Source organism: Priapulus caudatus, unplaced genomic scaffold (assembly GCF_000485595.1).
Source record: "Priapulus caudatus unplaced genomic scaffold, Priapulus_caudatus-5.0.1 Scaffold23, whole genome shotgun sequence".
Classification (NCBI taxonomy): domain Eukaryota; kingdom Metazoa; phylum Priapulida; class Priapulimorpha; order Priapulimorphida; family Priapulidae; genus Priapulus; species Priapulus caudatus.
Genome location: NW_014577084.1, coordinates 488,880 through 509,948, shown reverse-complemented (window position 1 = coordinate 509,948; position 21,069 = coordinate 488,880). Strand labels below are relative to the sequence as shown.

Genomic DNA, 21,069 nt, shown 5'->3' with positions numbered 1-21,069 from the left:
AAGTAGAATTATTGCATTTACAGGAGTTGAGCCAACCCAGCGACCGCCACCTCCTTGCATTTGTACTGCTGACTATAGACCACAGTGTGGCAACGATGGTGTGACGTATGGAAATCTGTGTAACCTGCAGTGCGCCCAGGGACAGAAACTAGATATAGAACTTGCGTATGAAGGCGAATGCCAAGGTAAGTGTAGTTTTTGTGAACCGGCACGATATAAGCCTTTCAATGTCTTATGTAAGTGGTATGTAAAAGTGATTCTGTTTTTAAATATCTATCGGCATAGGCTCAAAAACAGGCTTGTCACTGGCAGCGCGTGCAGGCAAAATAATGTTGTTCTGTGTGCACTTGTAGTAGTATTCGTAATTGTAAATAGCAATGGTAAATAAGCAATGGTAAAAGCCATAGCAAAAGCAATATTAATATTACTATTAATAGCAATAGTAATAGTAATAGTAATATAGTAATAGAATTAATAATAGTAATACTGGTGATTGTTGTTGTTATTTAGAATGAATAGTAAAGTTCGTCAAGTCTCGTAATGTCTCTCACAATTGAGGTAGCTATATCAAGTACAACAACAATAAAATACACAAAAACTACTGCCTTTTCAGGAGTTGAGCCAACCCAGCGACCGCCATCTCCTTGCATTTGTACTGCTGACTATAGACCACAGTGTGGCACCGATGGCGTGACGTATGGAAATCTGTGTGGCCTGCAGTGCGCCCAGGGACAGAAACTACACCTAAAACTTGCTTATGAAGGCGAATGCCAAGGTAAGTGTAGTTTTTGTAAACCGGCGCGATATAGGCCTTCCAATGTCTTATGTAAGTGGTATGTAAAAGTGATTCTGTTTTTAAATATCTATGGGCATGGGCTCAAAAACAGACTTGTTACTGGACGCGCGTGCAGGCAAAATAATGTTGTTTCGTGTGCACTTGTAGTAGTATTCGTAATTGTAAATAGCAATGGTAAATAAGCAATGGTAAAAGCCATAGCAAAAGCAATATTAATATTACTATTAATAGCAATAGTAATAGTAATAGTAATATAGTAATAGAATTAATAATAGTAATACTGGTGATTGTTGTTGTTATTTAGAATGAATAGTAAAGTTCGTCAAGTCTCGTAATGTCTCTCACAATTGAGGTAGCTATATCAAGTACAACAACAATAACATACACAAAAACTACTGCCTTTTCAGGAGTTGAGCCAACCCAGCGACCGCCATCTCCTTGCATTTGTACTCATGACTATAGACCACAGTGTGGCACCGATGGCGTGACGTATGGAAATCTGTGTGGCCTGCAGTGCGCCCAGGGGCAGAAACTACACCTAAAACTTGCTTATGAAGGCGAATGCCAAGGTAAGTGTAGTTTTTGTGAACAGGCGCGTAACAGACTTCTCAATGTTGTGTGTTGGCATGGAAAAGCGATTCTGTTTTTACATAATCTACCGGCATGGGCTCAACAACAGAATTCGTCCCAAAAATAGTAGTAGTAGGGTACTCTCATTGATAATAGCCATAGCAAAATCAATAATAATAGTAACAGTAATGGCAATGATAATAGTAACAGTAAAATAATAGTAATAGTAATTAGTATAGAATAGTAATAGTAATGGTAATTTTGATAAATGAGACGCGTTTCGTTCAGTTGTATGCCGGGCATAAAGGCATGGACATTAGCGAATGTTAAATCTCAGCGAAGGAAACCAGCGAGCTGTATAAGCTGCCATGTCGAGACAACACGCACTTTTCTTTAAAGTGGCTAATCGACATATCCTCATGTGCTAAAGAGCGTCATACTTCGTGTTTTCCCCTGAGGTATGCGCAACGTTGACAATGCGTGACGAATGCGTACGCGCACATGTCTGAGATATCTCTATTCCACACGATCAGTTTTGTTTGACATGCGACGAGGTGCTGTTACTCGAACAGCGTAATATATGTCAGTAAGTAATTGACACATATACATAATAATAGACATATACGGAAGCGTTGAAAACACAAAGCTAACACAATTATTACGTAATATTTACCTCATACTCCTTGTTGCCCAGTGGTCATCTAAGACTAGTAGGACCTTAGCTACGTTATGTGTGGTTGTGCGCGGAGTATACGTAGTACTAGTGCTACACATCTCGATAGAGAAAATCACACGACGATTACATTTAACCTTGCTTATATATCATAATGACATATATAGATGACATTGACATATCAACATGGCAATTTTATTTGCGCGCATATAGGCCAATAGTCGACTATAAAACTATAGGGCTTTGTAGTTTTATAGATGGAACTACGCTTATTTTACGTCCATATGTGACGCTGGTAAATCCTCGTACGCTGTGTCAACGCGTTCTTCGTGAGCTGTCTGTCTAAAAACTGCCGCGACAGCAAACCACAGCCATAAAACGAGACTTCCTGCGCACGGTGACTCATAATTAGCCACAGAATTCGGCTGCATGCTGAGTAACTGTCAGTACTGGTTCCAAGTTGTCTAACCTTGAGTTATAGCCTACATTGCGCACACGCGTGGTGGCGCTCTGAAGCGGACAACTCAGTCGAGTATAGCAGTTACGATAAATATGTTTGTTGATACAATCTCTAGTCATGAACAACAATTTGTATGAAGAAAAACATGATTATCAAATATTTCTGGAAAAATCATATAAAACCCATGGTGAAAACAAACCGCAGACATGCTGCTCAAAATGTCTTTAAACGGCACCATTAAAGTTCATATGGGGATTCGGCGGAGTTCTATGGATCACCGAATTTGCAGGAATAAATTAGTATAAACGATGCTTTACTGATATTGATATCTGCGTTGGAATTTAGAAGACACTTCAAACAAGCTAGGATCATGCCCAACAGTAGATACACTCGCCTGCCCGACACAACCTACGCAGTGTCAGAGTAGCTTGGAATGTCCGGGAGAAGAGCTGTGTTGCGATGGAGGAAGTACCTGTGGCAGGATTTGCATTACACCACGACTTACAGGTAGGGAAAGAAGCGGACTAAAGCATGTGTGACGCATCTCACTCCGAAACACGGCATTTTTTTGCGCCGTGTTCAGACGAATTAGTTTCACAACCGCCCCAAGCAGAACCCCGCCCAGGCATAATCCCCGCCGCGTGCTTGTAGTTCGAGGCGTCAGCGCACGGCGTTGGAAGCTAGATATACACGTTTCCTGGATTCTGTCATGCACTTTCCTGTTAAACCTAAAACGGACGTTTGTTTGCAACAATCTAGGATTGGTTTACAGGATTGTCTGCAGGATATTTGTCATTTAGCTCTGTCGTTAACGTCCTGTCCCAGCAAGTGCGAATATACAATCGACGTAAATACAGTATACGGATATACATTTATCTCACTAACATACTTTTCAGCGTTTGTAGTTTTGTTATACACAAAAAAACCTGCAATAAACAAACAAATAATTAAATAAACAAATAAATAAACTTATTTATTTATTTATTGACAGAATATAGATTATAACAGAACCATAAAATATAGTTCCATCAATAATTTTAACAAACGTTATCTACGTATAATATAAGTATATATTATACGTTGAGAAAACTGACGTGGACAATAATATTATTATTGTCCACGTCAGTTTTCTCAACGGATTTTGTCGCGTGTGACATATTCGAATACTTAGCGTTTATAAAAAGTTTATATAGGCATTATACCACATCACGAGGCTATATAACATTACCGGTCTACTTCAGCGTGCCACATCGGGAAGCTGAATGCCGATCTGTTTGATGGCGTTGGTCATTTCACTCCACTCTGCACGGAGTCGGGCGAGTTCGAGCCCAAACAGTTGCATGGAAGCACGGGATACTCCTGGTGTGTGTACCCCACGGGCAAAAGGATAGCTGGCACGTTCACCCCACCAGGAACGGAACAGCCTGACTGCGAAGCTGCCAGGAGAAATCTGGGTAAGATTTTTAGCGAAACCAATGTGTATTATCACGATGACCGTAACAACGTAATATAATATATACGTGTGTATGTCACTGTGTGTTCGCGTGCGTGGTATGTGTGTGTGTGTGTGTGTGTGTGTGTGTGTGTGCGCGCGCACGCGCGTGTGCGTGCATGCGAGCGCGTGAGTGAATGCGTGCGTGCGAACGTGTGCGTGCGCGTGTGTGTAATAAGAAACGTGTACTGTAGGGTTCACCATATTTTCTATCTACAGACACTCATCCGTGCCCCCCTGTAGTTTGCTCCATGTCGTGTGAGCATGGATTGGCGCTTGATGGTGATGGATGCGAAATTTGTGAATGTCGGTCTTCGCCCTGTCAGGTAGGCAAACGCAGATGGTTAATGCACATGTTAAAGCCTTACCTGTTGTAAGACTGCCAAGTCGACACAGCCTTAATTACCTTACAAGGTAGGCAAATCGCAAACAGTCTTTCCAAATGTTCTATTTGGATTCCAATTTTCATGTTCTATTCATCTGTTAATTTACCTATCAATTAACGGTAGCAATTTTTACAGTTAATATATCCTTTATCGCTATTAATCGTCGTAAGGACATTTTTTCATTACAAACCTTGCTGGTTCATTGTTTTACAGCCGTGTACCGCTCAGGCTATGTGTCGTGTATTTCTATAGGGTATATACTGCGGAGATAATAGGCACTGCGAGACAGTAGATGTACAGTGCGTCAGAGCTCCATGCCCACCCTTGGCTAAATGCATCGGTAAGTCAGCGAACTCACCAGCCCCACCCCGAAATAACAATTAAGCTCGTATTGTATCTGTATGGTAACTAACTGCATTCTAATTAAGCTGCGCGGCGCGCCTCAACAAGTTTACCAGGCTCGATATGCTCGTCGTAGCCCCACCGCGCACCCTGCATGAGTTGAACGACAATCGCACGTTAATGTGTTACTGCTAGAATAAGAAGCTGGTGACAACCGGTCGGATCGAAGAAGCGTCCGACATACCTTTGAAATACTATATATATATGGGGCGTAATAGAGATAAAAATATATAGAGTAATCGAGTAACTAAGATAGCGATACGGAGAGGAGAGACCGAGAGAGGGTAGATCACGAGAGACAGCCAGGCGGGTTCCAATATGGACGTAACCTAGGATATAGTATGTACAGTATGTATATATTTGTATGTGTCAAGTTACTAATAAAGTCCTAGTTTAACATCGAATCTGCGACGCTGTACTGGCTCTATCTGATATGGAGACTATCTAACAAGACACTACGCTGCTACGATCCATAAGAGCCAGCACTCCATCGAAAGAATTGCGATCGTAGCGCCCTCGGTATTTTTGCGGGCGAGGCTGAGATATTGATGAACTCCACGTGTTACAGTAAACACGAGTCCGGAAGAGGCCAGCCTAGAGCCGTCCTGCAATGACATCCAGTGTGGCCCCGATGAAGTGTGTGTGCTGAGGGAAGTATACTGCATACGAGCACCCTGCGATTTGCCTTTCCCGGAATGCATGTCTAGGGGAGTGGTTCCGGCTGATGTGCCCACACACTGCACGCACCGTCTATGCCGGTACATGATTCCGCGAGTACGAAACTGACCCATAACGTCCCAAACGACCGATACATTACGAAAGTGCCGTTTGCCAATGAAGCTGCTAAATGCAAAATGTTTAAATATACGTTATTCAACGGACATACCAATAAGCTAGATATATGTATGTAGGTCATGGCTAAAAAGCGCCAATAGCATCGATACGTATGTGTGTATTACAAGTTGTAAGTTGTAGTATATACCTAATATCCCGTTTAGTTAGTAAATATGCGGGTAACATAACCTTGATTTTCCGGTTTTGGAAAATGTAGTTAGAAACGTTAAATGAAGAAAGCAAATCAGGAGTCGCAATTAATTTATTGTAACAGAATCTACTGCGAATACGGCCGGGTGAAGGACGAACAAGGCTGCGATACCTGCGAGTGCCTAGAGGCTCCAGCGGAGTGTCCGGCCGTACGATGTCGTAACCAGTGCGAGTTCGGCAGAAGGAAGGACACCAACGGTTGCGATACGTGCGAGTGTAACGACAACACGCCTACCACCTGCCCAAGAGCGCAGTGTAGATTATTCTGTCAGCGAGGATTCAAAAAGGACACCAACGGTTGCGATATCTGCGAGTGCAACGACAACACGCCTACCACCTGCCCAAGAGCGCAGTGTAGATTATTCTGTCAACGAGGATTCAAAAAGGACACCAATGGTTGCGATATCTGCGAGTGCAACGACGCACTGGCAGTCACCCTGTGCCCGCCGAAGGGTACGTGTCGCATGTTCTGTGCGCTTGGCTTCAAGAAGAACGAGAATGGCTGCGAGACGTGCGAGTGCGAGGAGGCGGCGTGTGAATCACCGCGCTGCGCACTGCAGTGTCAGACGGGACTACGCAGACTCGACAACGGGTGTCTGACGTGCGAATGTCGTCCGGAGAGCACCAGCGACCCCGGTCTTCCCCTGGGCTGTCCGTTCTTCAAGTGCAGCAGCAACTGCGACGACTATGAATACGATGAGAGCGGCTGTCGGACATGCACTTGCCTGCAGCAATCTAAGGAGCAGAATTTTATATCGGGACTACTCGATAAAGGTATTTTGACAGACATCGAAAGTATAGTCGCTAGGCAGTAATGCAGTATGAATTTATGAGCTATGGTTAATGGGAGGAGAGAAAGAGCGAGCGAGAGAGAGAAGGAGAGAAACGTATGCACACTCGCCCTCCGTTTCATTCCCATCCACGTTTCTATCATCAGCATTTCTACCCGCAACTTCTCATCAACCCTATTTTCTCTTTGTTCTCCCACCATCTCTTATCCGCGTCCTCACCCTCGTCTTATCCCTTTACTCTCGTTCGTTACCTTCCCATTTATAACTTAACATACTTGGTTCCTCCTCCTATATCCACCTCGTCTACGTCCTTAGTTCTTCTCTCCCCTACTTAATCTCTATCTACTTTCTATACTTTCCGCTTCTTCGTTCTCCTATTCACTCTTCTCCTCCTCTTCAACGTTCCTCCTCCCCCTCCTCCCGCTCCTCATTTTTCATCCCCAATCCTCCTCCTCCTCCTCATCCAACTATCAAAGCAGTACCTATGTAGAAACAAAAACAGCCCCATTTATGAATTGTGGATTTCATATATGAACTGATATACGATGTTAATTCAATTAGAAAATATAATACAGAGTTTAGAAAGCTGCGCCAGTTACGTTAGGATCAAGAGTAGATAATAACACACATGTTATTATCTACTCTTGGTTAGGATATAAACCTTACTCGCCATCCTGATCCGTATGTGATCTTTGACGTCCGTCAACGATTCCCTTTGTTGTTGTGTAATTCGTACGACAGCAGTATGCGAGATGCCCCGGCACGGCGCGAGCGGTATCATGTGTCTCGCGTACATTCCGCGCTGGTGGTTCAACAAGGACACGAGAGAGTGCGAGCGCTTCATCTACGGTGGTTGCAGCGGAACCGACAACAACTTCGCGACGTACGAGGAGTGCAGGAGCAGATGCGCGCGTAAGCTCGATCATGTCAGACGTGTAATGCAACTCTTTCATATAACCTTCATTCTTAGTCCTGTGAATGACGACCACTCCAACCACGCGTGCTAAATTACACAAATATAAGCATAACAACACGCACGAAGTTATTTACCAGTTGATTAGAATACTCATCATAAAACAGTGTAATTTGAAAGATGTGCGTCATATACTATAGTACTAGCATCGCCGAACAGAACAATGGCACATCGAGTCGTATTTGCGGTCGTCACAGCGGCTGTTAATAGAAATTAATTTCTATGCAATCCTCCAGAAAACTGCCGTGAATTTACGAGACACAGTTTCATTCACTTTTATTCGCAGCGAGAGAGGCCGACGTCTGCACTCAATCGGTCAGTGCAGGTAACTGTGACGGTTTTCATATGCGCTGGCATCACAACCCCGCCAGCAACCGCTGTGAACGTTTCACTTACACTGGCTGTGGAGGCAATGGCAATAACTTCGACTCTTACCTCGACTGCCTTGTGCAGTGCTCAGGTATTGTGTATAATTACAACTGCATTAGCTTGCGCGGTTGGTGAAGTTTTACGCCGGGATGATACGCGCAAAGTGTACGTGCGTGCATACGCGTGTATTGGCGCGTGTGTGCGTGCATGATACGCGTGTAAATTGGTGCATGCGTGCGTGCGTTAACATCCGTAATTCCTACTTACGAATGACGCTCTATTATTTATTTTATAAATTAGGAGCGCAAGCCATAAACCGCAATTACCCGCATCACAAATCAATCCACACTCGAACCAAAATATCTCCAAAATTTACATCTGGTCTTCGTAGGTGCAGGAGCTACCTTGGATCCGAAGCAGGGGCCATGCCCCAGCGAGACTTTCCTCACACGCAGTCAGTGCGAATCTGCTACTGCCTGTGAAAACGATCAAGATTGCAGTAGGCTGGGGCGCTGTTGTGGGTCACGCGAATGTGGGCAGGTGTGCGCAGTGCCTGAATCACTAACAGGTACGTGGGTGTGAATATACCACTAGGCATAGAACCACATCAACCTCTAGTTGCACAAGGGAACGTAAAGGGTATGTTCGCTAAGTAATGAGGCAGTCAACCTACTCAAGTTGAAACGAGTGTCCGTCTTACTTGTGCTCATATCTAGTGATTTTACACATTCATTTTTCACAAATTCGCTTTGCACACCCCGTTCTAAGCCACAAAGCTACTCACCGATTGTGAAATAAATGGTCTCATCGGGATCTAAATGCGTGATTTTAGGAGTGCTCCTGTAGATATATTGCTTCTATTTCAGCATGTCAAATTAAAGCAGCTAATACGGGAGTGCAGCGGCAGCAATATGATGTCGAAGACGCGAACGCGAACATCGCTGATCTACAGAAGTACACGCCATACTGTGACGCGTACGGCGGCTTCGAGCAGATTCAGTGCGATACTAACGATGGAACGTGCTACTGTATGACGGAACACGGCGCTGCAATATACGAAACGAGAGTGGCAGCCCAGCTACCCACTTGTCCCGGTAAGATCATTAAGCTTTGCCTCGATACAATTCGTTTGTATCAAGAGCGTATGAAGCTAATTATTTAGCATTCTTAATACGACCTTGTTTGTATCTATATAAGTAAAAAAGAAGTACTATTAACGCCTTGAATTAATACATTTACTGCCAAATAGAGGCAGGTGCCTTTCTTCTTCATCCTCCTCTTCCTCTCCCTTCTCCTCCTCATGCTCCTGCTCCTCTTCTTCTTTTCCCTGTCATTGGCCTGAATCCTCTCTGACACTTACGTCGCGTCGCCTAGGCGGCCGCTGCCAGAGTGTGTTAAGCCATTGGTGACTATGACGTGGTATCTAACATGTTCCCATTACTAGACGTTCACTTCGTAAGAGGTCGCGTAATCGCGACACAGCAATGACGTCAGAGTCTGCCCTTAAGACACAAGTCAAACTAAAATTTATCTGCTACACGATGTCAATGAAGTAAATTTCTTCATCCACTAGATACCAGTCACTGCAGCAGAGTATCGTGTGATAACCTCGAATGCGAATTTGGTGTGAGGTACACATGGGATGAAGATACTCAATGCGAAAAGTGCGAGTGTGATTTTAACCCTTGCCAGGTGAGGCATCCGATAATAGGAAAATACTCAATTGCATCTCTACTGTACCTCTGGCACAAGAAAATATGCTATGGTACCATATAGTAAATGTTTCATATATCAACGATAAGACGGTGAATTATGATTTGTGTCAATTTGCAGACAATAGCAATCTCCACAATTAATGGAGTGACGGTATTACTAAATACGAAACGACATTGGCCAATAACTACTATGACATATGTTAACAAATTTCAGCTGGTAACTTGCAAATCAGGGACGGAGTGTAAAGCAGAGCAAGTTCGCTGCTCTAGTGACTTCTGCCCATATGTTGTTCAGTGTGCAACAGGTACGTAAAATAGAAATGCTAATAGAAATTTACCCTATATTACAGTTACTGAAACAAAATATGGTGCTTAATCGGAAATAAATTTAGTTATCTATAGTCAGTTGAAATATGTTCTCATTAATGTTTATACCAATGAAACTTAATAACATTTACCTTTCGGTTCAAACATGATATTCAAGTAAAAACCGTTAACGTAAATGTTTCCACCCGCAGTTGCTACCATATGCCCTGATCTAACAAGTCTGTTCTTCTGCCCGGTGGACAACCCTATACGGTGTTCTGGGGACGCAAGCTGTAGTCAAGGAGAGCTTTGCTGCAATGCTCCGGGATCTTGTAGAGTACAGAAAATGTGCATTGAAGGTGTATCTTCTTCTACAGGTTAGTCATTGCTGGCGGTTGCTATTGCTACTCAAAGGTTTCCAGAATGTATAATGTATGTTGCGGCAATTCTGTCATTATCGTGTAAAGAAACCATCCGATTTTGTAATTTAGAATTTAATTAAATTTTGTTTCTTAATAAACATATGCTTGAACATGTACTTAACTGTCATTAATAATGTGTTGACATAGTAGTTGCGTTCATATTTCGGTAGCTCGGGCAGCAGATGATGACAACCGCTGTCGTCCGGGACCAGCCTTGAAGAATGCAAATGGCAGCCCTCAAACGTGTTCCCGGGGCAACCGGTGTCCTGCCAACTACATATGCGACACCAGCCTAGCAGATGCAGCAGCCGTGTGCTGCCCGCAGCCACAGATCTCACTACTTAGACCTTTGGGTATAACATATCATCTACCATGTTTCGCACCATGATTTACTTACATACAGACGACGTGAGGTCGACTTTGGCACATGCTTAAATTCAACAAATTGCAATGGGTAGCATGGAGCCTGTACAGTGATGTCGATGAAAACTATATCAGGAGTTTATTCCTGATACGAATGTGAGAATAAAAATGTTAGTTATAGCAATTACGTTAAAATAATTTAATAGTATCAATAATGTCAAGGCAAATAAAGCAGCTGCAAAAGACCTACGATTTTCGGGACGTAAAAATATTGGATAAGTTTTTCCATAAGTAAGACGCTTCAATGTCACATTAGATAGAAAAAGAATGCTTTTGCGTCCTCCAGTGATTAATCCGATTGTTTTATCAAAACGAACAACGCTTTATGTAATAAGATATTTCTCTTTTAGCTTTATTATGCAACGTAGAACTTCAAGAATTATGTTATATAGGTTACTTACATTATTTCTTTTAGTAGATCCGTTCAAATTCTCTTTATATCCTCTCTTAAAATTCAAGTAAACTGTGTTTAACGCGATTTCATTTTAAATAAGTGTAATTAGGTAATATTTTTTAATGCAGAGCGAAGCAGGCCACAGAATTGTATTTGCACGAGGGAGTATAACCCACAGTGTGGCAGCGATGGGAAAACGTACAGCAACCCGTGTGAACTCGACTGCGCCAAACAAACTAACTCACGTCTGCAGCTAGCTTATGCTAGATCCTGTGACCAAGGTATGGTTTACAATAGAGATATTAGACACCAACATTTCTTATTACAGCACCGAACATACAAGTAGCATTACGTAATTACACCCAAGAACATGATCCAAGCTTTTAATCCGACTCAGTTAGTTCCATAGCGGAGAGCCGTCAGCGAACTCAGTTTTGTAAAGTGTTTTCTATCTTATTCCAGGATTAGTTCCTTGGAATCCCGTTGTGTTCTGCCTCGGTGCTATTATTAGAATATAATATGCTATTTATATCATTCCCACTTCCAATATTCTGGCTACTTAGCTTGTACTAAAATGATTGAAAAAATTTCCTTTGAAAAGGTAATGTGCGGCAAAACGTGGTACCACAACAATTACCAACCAAGAATGACTGCCAGCTTCCCAAGCGAACAGGTTGGTTTCTACGACTGTCACATAACAATATAACATTTTCGTACTTCGCTTCGTGACTTTAAATCAGGTGAAGATGGTAAACTATTTCAGAAACATCATTATAGCGTTGGCACCCGTTCTCCACAATATTATACACATCGGTGACGGGCCGTGTCAGGCGCTGGCGTGAAAATTGCGAAACATTTGTTTACCCCTCAGGACGATGTAGGGCACGTATTCCTCGTTTCTACTACAACTCTGAGACGGGAACCTGTGAGTCATTCATCTATGGAGGCTGTAATGCCAACGCCAACAACTTCGAGACAGTAGACGCTTGCGAGGCCAAGTGCATGGGAGAGAAGACCGCGCAGGTGGCTATTAATGGGCAAGGGCCAGCATAAAGCGCTTAGGCATATCTTATCGCGCGCGCATGCACGCACGCACGCGCCCAAACATGCATGCACAGACGTACGCGCGCGCCCAAACATGCATGCAAAGACGTACGCGCGCGCCCAAACATGCATGCACAGAGGTATACGCGCGCGCGTGCACAGTATGCACGCATGCGCAGATATGAATAATATGTCATTACTAACAGGATTTGCTATTTGGAATCATATATGAATGAGTAGAATAATCTATTTAGTGGCTATTAATACAATGATGTTAATAGTAGGGCTAGTTACGTATTCATATGTAATCGTTTTCCGTAACCGCCGTCGTTACAAAAATTATTGATAGCTACGGGATAAAGAGTGCTCCTATGATTAAAAAAACACACGTGGCTGGCTGGCTATGTTGTACAGTATGCCGCTCTTACTTTAGTTTTAAATGCAATTATAGTTAAATACAAACCAACACCCCATCCCCACATCAAACATGCCAATGCATTGAATTGGAGCTTTGTAACCGCAAATACTCACAATAATAGACGTGTCGTCGTATTATTAAAACATCCGGTTTACGACCTGGTAATAGTATTCACGTCTAGAATGCAAATTGCTTTTTATTGACAGAAACGTGTACTTTTGTGTATAATTAACCTTTTAATGTACACGTTTGAACGAACGAAACTCCTTATAAGAATAGTAACATCAGCAGTTGGATATGATGTTATTAATGTTTGACATTAACCTTCTGCTGGTGTTAGGGTAGGTTACATGTAGATGATGGTAAATCCGGTAACAAGTAAAGGTAAATAACTTAGATAAAAATACCGACAGTGACCGAGGGGTGTAAACATCGACAAGATTTTTGTTTGCAAGATGTCTATGCATAATCTTTTACATATAACCAATTGATGTTGACCGATGAATAAATTTACATCCGATTTTCTCATTTATTTATTTATTTATTTCTTATATATTTATCTTTATTAATAAATTTATTTCATTTCATATTTAAACTAATCACCATTACCTAACATGTACCTAACATGTAACATTACCTACATGTACCTAAACGTTTATTCACACACAATAGATGGTTCATCCGTGGTTTGTTAAACGACTGAACAAAAAAACTAAATAAAAAAGCTGGGAGACGTGAGACGGAGAGTGTCGAGACGGCAGATTGCATTTGATCGTAGCCCATTCATAAGAAAATGCGCCGTAATCAATTCTAACTGCAGACCCCGTCGTATTGGAATCGCGCGTGAGCTAGATATAACCCATATAGTGTATCCTTGTGCATCTTTGACCCGCAATCGCCTTAACCGACCATTTCTCTATATTGGCGCTGTGAGCTTTCTTCATCCACGCTCGATCGGTCCTCGTCATTTCCTAGTATTTCTCTGGGAGACCCCTAGCCGGCTCACAATATCACCCAAAATCTCGTTTGTCGGTGTAGAAATCGTCTTTTCTAACCGGAGAGTTTAACAATAATTCCACAGCTTGCGATGTTGGGTAGGTGCTACGTTCATATCCGTATCGCACAGAATATTGCCCGGAAATCTGTCTGCCGCAGCTGATGGTTTCTCAGACGTTAGGGTTTCCCGTATTTCCGGTGTGCTATCAGAAAGGGAATGATATTCGGAATATAGGGTCATGACGCAGAATGACGTTATAAGCTCACATAAGCTCAAACTTTAAGGGTCAACAGGCAAAACGGCAAATTTAACGAGAGAATTCCACTAATAGGTCTGTTGATACTTTTTAAAGAAAACCACAAAATGTAAATTCCCCATATGTACGAAGAGTTGCGTCCTAGCCGAGGGCTTAACATTTTTAAGAAATAATCCCGAGTATATAATAAATTTAAACATAATAAGCCCTTTTTATCCTAGATTATATTGCGAATAATAATCGATGTTAGCGCTTTCTCTTGAAAAGAATTATCGTACAGTCTTTATCGGATAGCAAATGATGACATTAAATTTACTGGTCTTTTATCTAGAGTTTAGAAAACGGTAGGTTAGCAATAAAAAATTACAAGTTGTGCCCTACCACATCGTGAAAACAATTGAAATCCGACCGGGGCTTACTGACATTTGACTAGGGTCTCTTTACTACATATGTAAATACGGCATTTGCCTATTAATTGCCGGCTCCTGACCATTGGCCTCTAGCTTCGACTTTGTAATGGTTTCGGAGTGCGCACACATCAAATATGAGTAGCATAAATGAAGCCATTTCAATTTAAGCAGTTATTCTTGACGAGGCGTGTTCTGAGTCAGCTCAAAACTCGCGGCATCCCATAAAACTTCAGCAGACGAACCAACGAAATCACTACAAATTGCTGCACTGTTTAATTTTATGGGACTTCCAAATTTATACTTAGGCCTACAACTTTGGATACCGTGACATCAAGCAATAAACGGGTCATTGAATAACCACTCCGTGTTCCGTGGTAATTGCGTTAAAATCTTCTAGTAGATATACGATGTTAGAGTATGTTTGCGAACACAAATTGTACAAAATATACTACCGGTCAAGCTAGATTGTAGGTCACCTCTACCTTTCGTATGTTAACTCGTTATCCGTATGGCCCACATCTAAGACTACACATTACATTTTGCGTTAAATTTCTGTTTCAAAATGCTTACAAATATACATATTGTTGCATTCCCAGGCACTGGACTCGAGACTAGATGACCCATTGGTTTGTCCTGACCTGTCAGTGTTTTTCGACTGCCCCTTACCTGTACGGGAAGTGAGGATATGCGATGCCGATGCAGACTGTGCACAGAAGGGTGATAAATGTTGCCGAGCAGCAGGAGCATGCAGGGTGGCGAGAATGTGCTACCCAGCCATCAAACAGTCAGGTAAGGTAATAAGTTGTGCTATTAACCCATAGCTACCATGATCATGAGTTTACTAGTATAACCATACTTTCCAGGCTTTTAAGCTTCAAATTTCTATGATGTTGATGCGCGCGTGCATGCGTGCGTGCCTGTGTGCAGCGGCGGTGAGTTTGTGCGCGTTTAGAAGAACGGGTAAAAGCAATGATTGATAGACTTATGAACGATGAACAAAATAGACATAGTGTAAATATAAGAGTGAATGTACCTTACTTTACTATATACTGTGCTTTACTGTACTGTACTGCACCGTATTGTATTGTATTGTACTGTACTGTACTGTACTGTACTGTACTGTACTGTACTGTACTGTACTGTACTGTACTGTACTGTACTGTACTGTACTGTATACTGTACTGTACTGTACTGTACTGTACTGTACTGTACTGTACTGTACTGTACTGTACTGTACTGTACTGTACTGTACTGTACTGTACTGTACTGGTACTGTACTGTACTGTAACGTAACGTGATGCGACGTATTGCAATGTCTGGTAACGTAACGTGATATCAATAGTATAGATTCATAAAAATTGTTAGGCGTGTATTTAGGTAACGCATAGATTCCGCTAGTAACAATGTTGTAACAACTTCCCTTGCAGAGATACCGCCTCCATTCAATCCCTGCCGAGTAGGAGAACCACTACGTGACCCAGAAAATCCTTCTAAGAACCGAGTGTGCTGGTCAGAGTCACCATGTCCGGCCAAGTATACGTGTTTCACGGAGATCGCTGATGCCGCTGCTGTATGCTGCCCCGAGGAACCGACATTGCCACCTCTGATTGAAGATGGTATGGAGCGAAGTGACCGTAATCATCGTTATTAGCATATATACATACGCACGCACGCACGCACGCACGCACACAGACACACACACACACACACACACACACACACACACACACACACACACACACACACAGGTACACCACCAATTTTCCGGCAAACACCCTTGCCGGATTCAATATCTTACCGGACCACCAGAAGTCACGTAATAATGATTCAACAATACCCCCAAGACCCACTAATTTACTTAGACTTTAAAGCACCCTGGACTGCTAGAAGCATAAATTAAACAATCTCGATAATGACTGGTTTTTACGCTTGACACCGCCAATGACTTGTATATCTCTTAGAAGCCATAGTTAGTGTTAAATGTAAGCCAAATAAACTAAGAATTTCACATAATCAGGGATCATAACCGACAAGTGCAGAGTGTGAACAATTCTAATGAGCGCGCATTGCTCGCAACGCCACATAAGACCACCCCGTAAACTGGTGCCCTCTCGTAATGTTTGCTGAACTAAAAGAGGTGCAGGACGGTGAGGACCATCATGTTCAGGATTTCACTGCCGGAACATCAGTGATAAACACTCTTAAATAACCGTTTAAGTATAATAATTTAATGTAATATTTCCCATTACAGAACCGATTAGACTAGTACCAGCATGCATTTGCACCTCGGAGTATGACCCACAGTGTGGCAGTGATGGGAAAACATATGGCAACCTGTGTCAACTGATCTGTGCAAAGACACCAAACCAAGACCTACAGTTAGCTTATCCACGATCATGTGACCAAGGTATAGATCGGCACATAATGTGGTTTTCATCCGAGGGCAGCTTTTGAAGAATGCCAAAACAATAGATCTATAGACAGATAATATTTATAGATAATAAATAATAAAATAAGGATCTAAGACTGTGTTTCCCAATCTAAGACTGTGCTTCGCTACTATATAGAATGGTGTCAAATCTGCATTCCGATATACTCAGTATCTGCCAATAGAAATGTTGTTATTTGGCATTATATATTTGAAGTACAGACAGCATATATTCACAAATCATTTGCTATTAAAAATGTCTATCAAGGCCCTGGAAGCCTCTGGAAACTGGGGGGGGGGGCAAAGGACCGCTTCTCCCAGATATCGAAAAATAAAAATATTCATACTTGATCAATGTAAATATCCTGATTATGAATTAAATAAATAATATAGCAAATTAAACCCTTCAGCCTAATCGTCACACTTGAAAGACAATAATATATAATTTGAAGTACTTTTTCTCATTACAGAACCGAGTAGACCCCCAACACCATGTATTTGCACCCGGGAGTATAACCCACAGTGTGGCAGTGATGGGAAAACCTATGGCAACCCATGCGAATTAAACTGCGCAAAACAAGCGAACGCAGACCTGCAGATAGCTTATCCACGATCCTGTGACCAAGGTACCATGAAAATATGTATACTCTCTATAGGGAACATATATATATAAACATAGGGTATACATATGTTCATGTTGGTAGCATACCCAAAACACACCAATATATACGTAATGAATAATAATGATTGATTACTATTATGATGTCTATTCTAATGGGAAGAGAGCGAAAGATGGGCTGCAAATTTCCTCCGCGCATGTATGTTTGCCAAGTGGAATATATATATATATATATATAGGTAAACTAATCGGAATAGCCAAGTTATTGTCTATCATTCCTTTCAGTTACAGTAATGTTTCTAATTACAGGACCGAACATACCAGTAGCACCATGCTACAGACTGGACATGTTGATGAAAATTTCAATCTCAAAGGGCATGCCTGCTAATATTACTTCATGTTGTAGGACCTGGACCATCAGTTCCTTGTATTTGCACGAGGGAGTATGACCCACAGTGTGGCAGCGATGGGAACACGTACAGCAACCCGTGTGAACTCGACTGCGCTAAGCAGGACAACGCAGGCCTGCAGCTAGCTTACCCACGATCCTGTGACCAAGGTAAGCCACGCATTATACTTGGAGGGTGTGGCAAGTCGGGCTGCGAGTTACCTGACTAAGCAGAATAGAGCCACGCCTGGTCCAAGCATATATATATATAAATAAGCTGTAACGGCGAATGGGAAGGCCGATTGGAATAACTATTAAAACAATTCAAATCATAATCAATAAAAAATACATTGTTATATGTGTTTTTATGTACGCAATATATTCATCATCGGCAGATTAACATCGATTAAATGAATAATATTGCAGTTATTGTGTTAACGTTCCTCGATCACTTGACCATTGTATGATCTACATACGTACATGTAAATATACCAGCAAATTTATTAAGAAGTCAGTAATAATGACTAATGTCTCATTAGTCATTAGACATTACTATGATATTGTTAATGGAATTTTTTTTTCATGGTATGTTATTTACATGTATGTTATGTACATATTACATGGCATGCTATGTACATTTTCGACATGGTAATAAACAGAAGGTATACAAATCTACCAGTGAGTGAAGCTTCATGAAGAAAATCGTCCGCAATAACACGGCAGCCATATTATATAAGTGAATGTTTGAGTAAGTTTGTACTTTTTTACTACCAGGCGAAGTACCACAAAGTATTGAACCAACGCTGTTACCAGGCAATGAGGACTGTCAGCTTCCTAAAATAACAGGTTTGACTTACTGTTTGTCAGTATATTAAATTTAAGCGAATAAATTATACGTTTTTTATGGTGTGCCAGAATTCTATCAGATCGTTTGTTCACCCATCAGGACGATGCAGGGCACGTATTCCTCGTTTCTACTACAACTCTGTGAGCTCACTTCATCTGATGGGCCTGTAATGCAAGCAACAATTGAGGACGTAAGACGCTTTGCGAAGGACAAGTGCATGGAGAGAAGACCGCGAGGTGGATATTAATGAGCATAAAGCGCTTAGGCATATCTTATCGCGCGCGCATGCACGCACGCGCGCGCCCAAACATGCGCCCAAGTGCATGGGAGAGAAGACCGCGCAGCTGGCTATTAATGATGATGATGATGATGATGACGGCGACGACGATGATGATGATGACGATGACGATAATCATGAATGATGGCGTTAACTACGCCCCCATTGCTATAATCCATATAGTCGGGTGTTTCTTTTAGGGAGCCGTAGGTGCTATTGATATCTGCTTGATAGAGAGCTAAGCTATAGAAGCGTGCCTGGATAAAATTGCTAATAAAATTTTTCCAGCCTCGCGGAGACACACCGAGCATTCTCTTGCGCCAATAATGTGCTGACACCCGTGTAAATGATGCGTAAAAATCACACTATAATCAGGTCTCGGCGAGGTCACTAAAGAGCCTATTTCCATATGACTGTGATAATAAGTGGCTTTGGAGGAGAAAGGCGCCTTTTCCTTCCCCAAAAATTAACGCACAATACTTGAATTAAGATTCATCATATCAGGAGCCTGTCGTAAAGCTTTTTTACGCGCTTGTAGAGATGCTTGCTTTACACTAACACACGAGTATTGCGCATTACGATTAACGTTGACGCCTTTAAGGTATGAATAAGGCAAGTCGGCATCGAATTAAACGTATGCCAACATGAACGCCCACCAACTAAACAAATGGACTACAATGATGATTATACAATGATGATAATTTGGTCTTGATTTCCACAGTTCACTCTCTCGACACGTGCGTTAAAATAGAAATGCGAAACAAATATGATCTTAAAATAGAGTGAAACATTTAATGCATGCCTTATTTTTATACTATAGTATGTGACTTTTTGAGTTTTGGATGTGGCTATCCTTGCACTAGTTTCTGACTATCACCAATTCATCTAGAAATAACAAGGCGACCTGTGAGTTCGAGTAAACGTCTATATTTTGTAGTTTGGTGGCTGTGTTCTTGTGGAAACTTTCTATTACGTAACAATTGGCAAGTGGAACAAGCGTAACGTTGCATGCAATAGAGGTAACAATAATGATCTTAATGAAATTAGATGATAGTGTAAACTTCTATTAACTCTTCGTTTTGAAAATTACTTTGAATTTCTTTTGTTTACACACATTCAGTGGAGAGTTATTTTGAATCTAACAATGAATAAAAATCTCATTACTGTATTACCTACTATATTTATTTATTTATTTTTTCATTTATTTATTTATTTTTTAAAGACTTGATACTTATTCTCGCACTTAGTTAGTTCAAACCCTTTCCAGAAATAATTGCTCATTCACGAATATAGGTTGAATTAGCGTACTAGATCACCAACCCGAACTTGTATTTTATAATACTGGGAATATAGATTATAAGCGCGCTCTTCCTTAAATTCACCGCAATGTCTTTTGTACGGTAATGTGCTTAGTAGACCTAAAATCGCGTACATAGTAACCTGTATTAGTAACATAACCCACGTTTCATCCGTCGCGGAATGGCGAATTTATTCAGAACGCGGATTTTAAATACTGCATTTATAACTTTATTTAAAACTAGCGGGATACCCGGCGTTGCCCGAGGAAATCAGTGGCGTTACTCAGTTGGTGACCGCTTGGTTCAAAAAGGAAAATACCAAAAAAATCTATCTATCTATCCATGCATCCATCCATCCATCCCATATCCCATCCCATCCCATCCAATCCTATCTCATGCCATCCCTTGCCATGCCATGCCATCCCTTGCCATGCCATGCCATCCCATCCACCGCATCCCATCCCAATGCCCCATGCCATCCCTATCCATCCCATGCCATCCCATCCCAAACAGTAAAAAATAATAAGAAATCAAAAGATAAAAGACATTAAATATAAAAAATAAAAAGTAAAAAATTATAAATAATAAATACTAGAGGGGAAAATAAGTTCTCGGAATCCCGGTGTAGGAGACGGATGTTCTAACGATCAGGCCACTGCACCGTTAATTGTATACCCCATGGATTCACACGTACGTGATGTTAATCTGTGCGCACCGCCATCTATTGATGAATAGGATTTTTATGAATTTTTAACTTTTTTAAATATTTGTTTCAGCCAGAACCACCTCCCAGACGTGCTGATTCTGAAAATATCTTTAGTTTTCCTCTAGGCTGCGGAGTTCTCTAGTTATGCGAGTACGAACTAATTCG

General features: G+C 41.6%; 1 protein-coding gene across 4 annotated transcripts in view; it reads left to right on the top strand.

Annotated features, from left to right (window-relative positions):
- Window positions 1-21,069, top strand: part of LOC106813254 — a 44,194-nt gene that overhangs the window by 6,889 nt on the left and 16,236 nt on the right. For 3 of the 4 annotated variants that reach the window (XM_014817347.1, XM_014817356.1, XM_014817364.1), the window contains exons 4-28: window positions 24-185; window positions 614-775; window positions 1,204-1,365; window positions 2,845-3,006; window positions 3,741-3,953; window positions 4,211-4,317; window positions 4,630-4,717; window positions 5,348-5,537; window positions 5,888-6,597; window positions 7,356-7,526; window positions 7,874-8,047; window positions 8,348-8,524; window positions 8,823-9,050; window positions 9,530-9,648; window positions 9,886-9,976; window positions 10,190-10,354; window positions 10,570-10,752; window positions 11,345-11,497; window positions 11,818-11,889; window positions 12,088-12,239; window positions 14,938-15,130; window positions 15,769-15,957; window positions 16,593-16,748; window positions 17,240-17,395; window positions 17,795-17,947. In XM_014817347.1, coding sequence (XP_014672833.1) covers window positions 24-185; window positions 614-775; window positions 1,204-1,365; window positions 2,845-3,006; window positions 3,741-3,953; window positions 4,211-4,317; window positions 4,630-4,717; window positions 5,348-5,537; window positions 5,888-6,597; window positions 7,356-7,526; window positions 7,874-8,047; window positions 8,348-8,524; window positions 8,823-9,050; window positions 9,530-9,648; window positions 9,886-9,976; window positions 10,190-10,354; window positions 10,570-10,752; window positions 11,345-11,497; window positions 11,818-11,889; window positions 12,088-12,239; window positions 14,938-15,130; window positions 15,769-15,957; window positions 16,593-16,748; window positions 17,240-17,395; window positions 17,795-17,947 — 4,488 coding nt within the window. Of the gene's footprint in view, window positions 1-23; window positions 186-613; window positions 776-1,203; window positions 1,366-2,844; window positions 3,007-3,740; window positions 3,954-4,210; window positions 4,318-4,629; window positions 4,718-5,347; window positions 5,538-5,887; window positions 6,598-7,355; window positions 7,527-7,873; window positions 8,048-8,347; window positions 8,525-8,822; window positions 9,051-9,529; window positions 9,649-9,885; window positions 9,977-10,189; window positions 10,355-10,569; window positions 10,753-11,344; window positions 11,498-11,817; window positions 11,890-12,087; window positions 12,240-14,937; window positions 15,131-15,768; window positions 15,958-16,592; window positions 16,749-17,239; window positions 17,396-17,794; window positions 17,948-18,550; window positions 18,623-18,722; window positions 20,081-21,069 lie in introns of those variants that run through there. The other variant, XM_014817373.1, reaches the window with a different exon arrangement.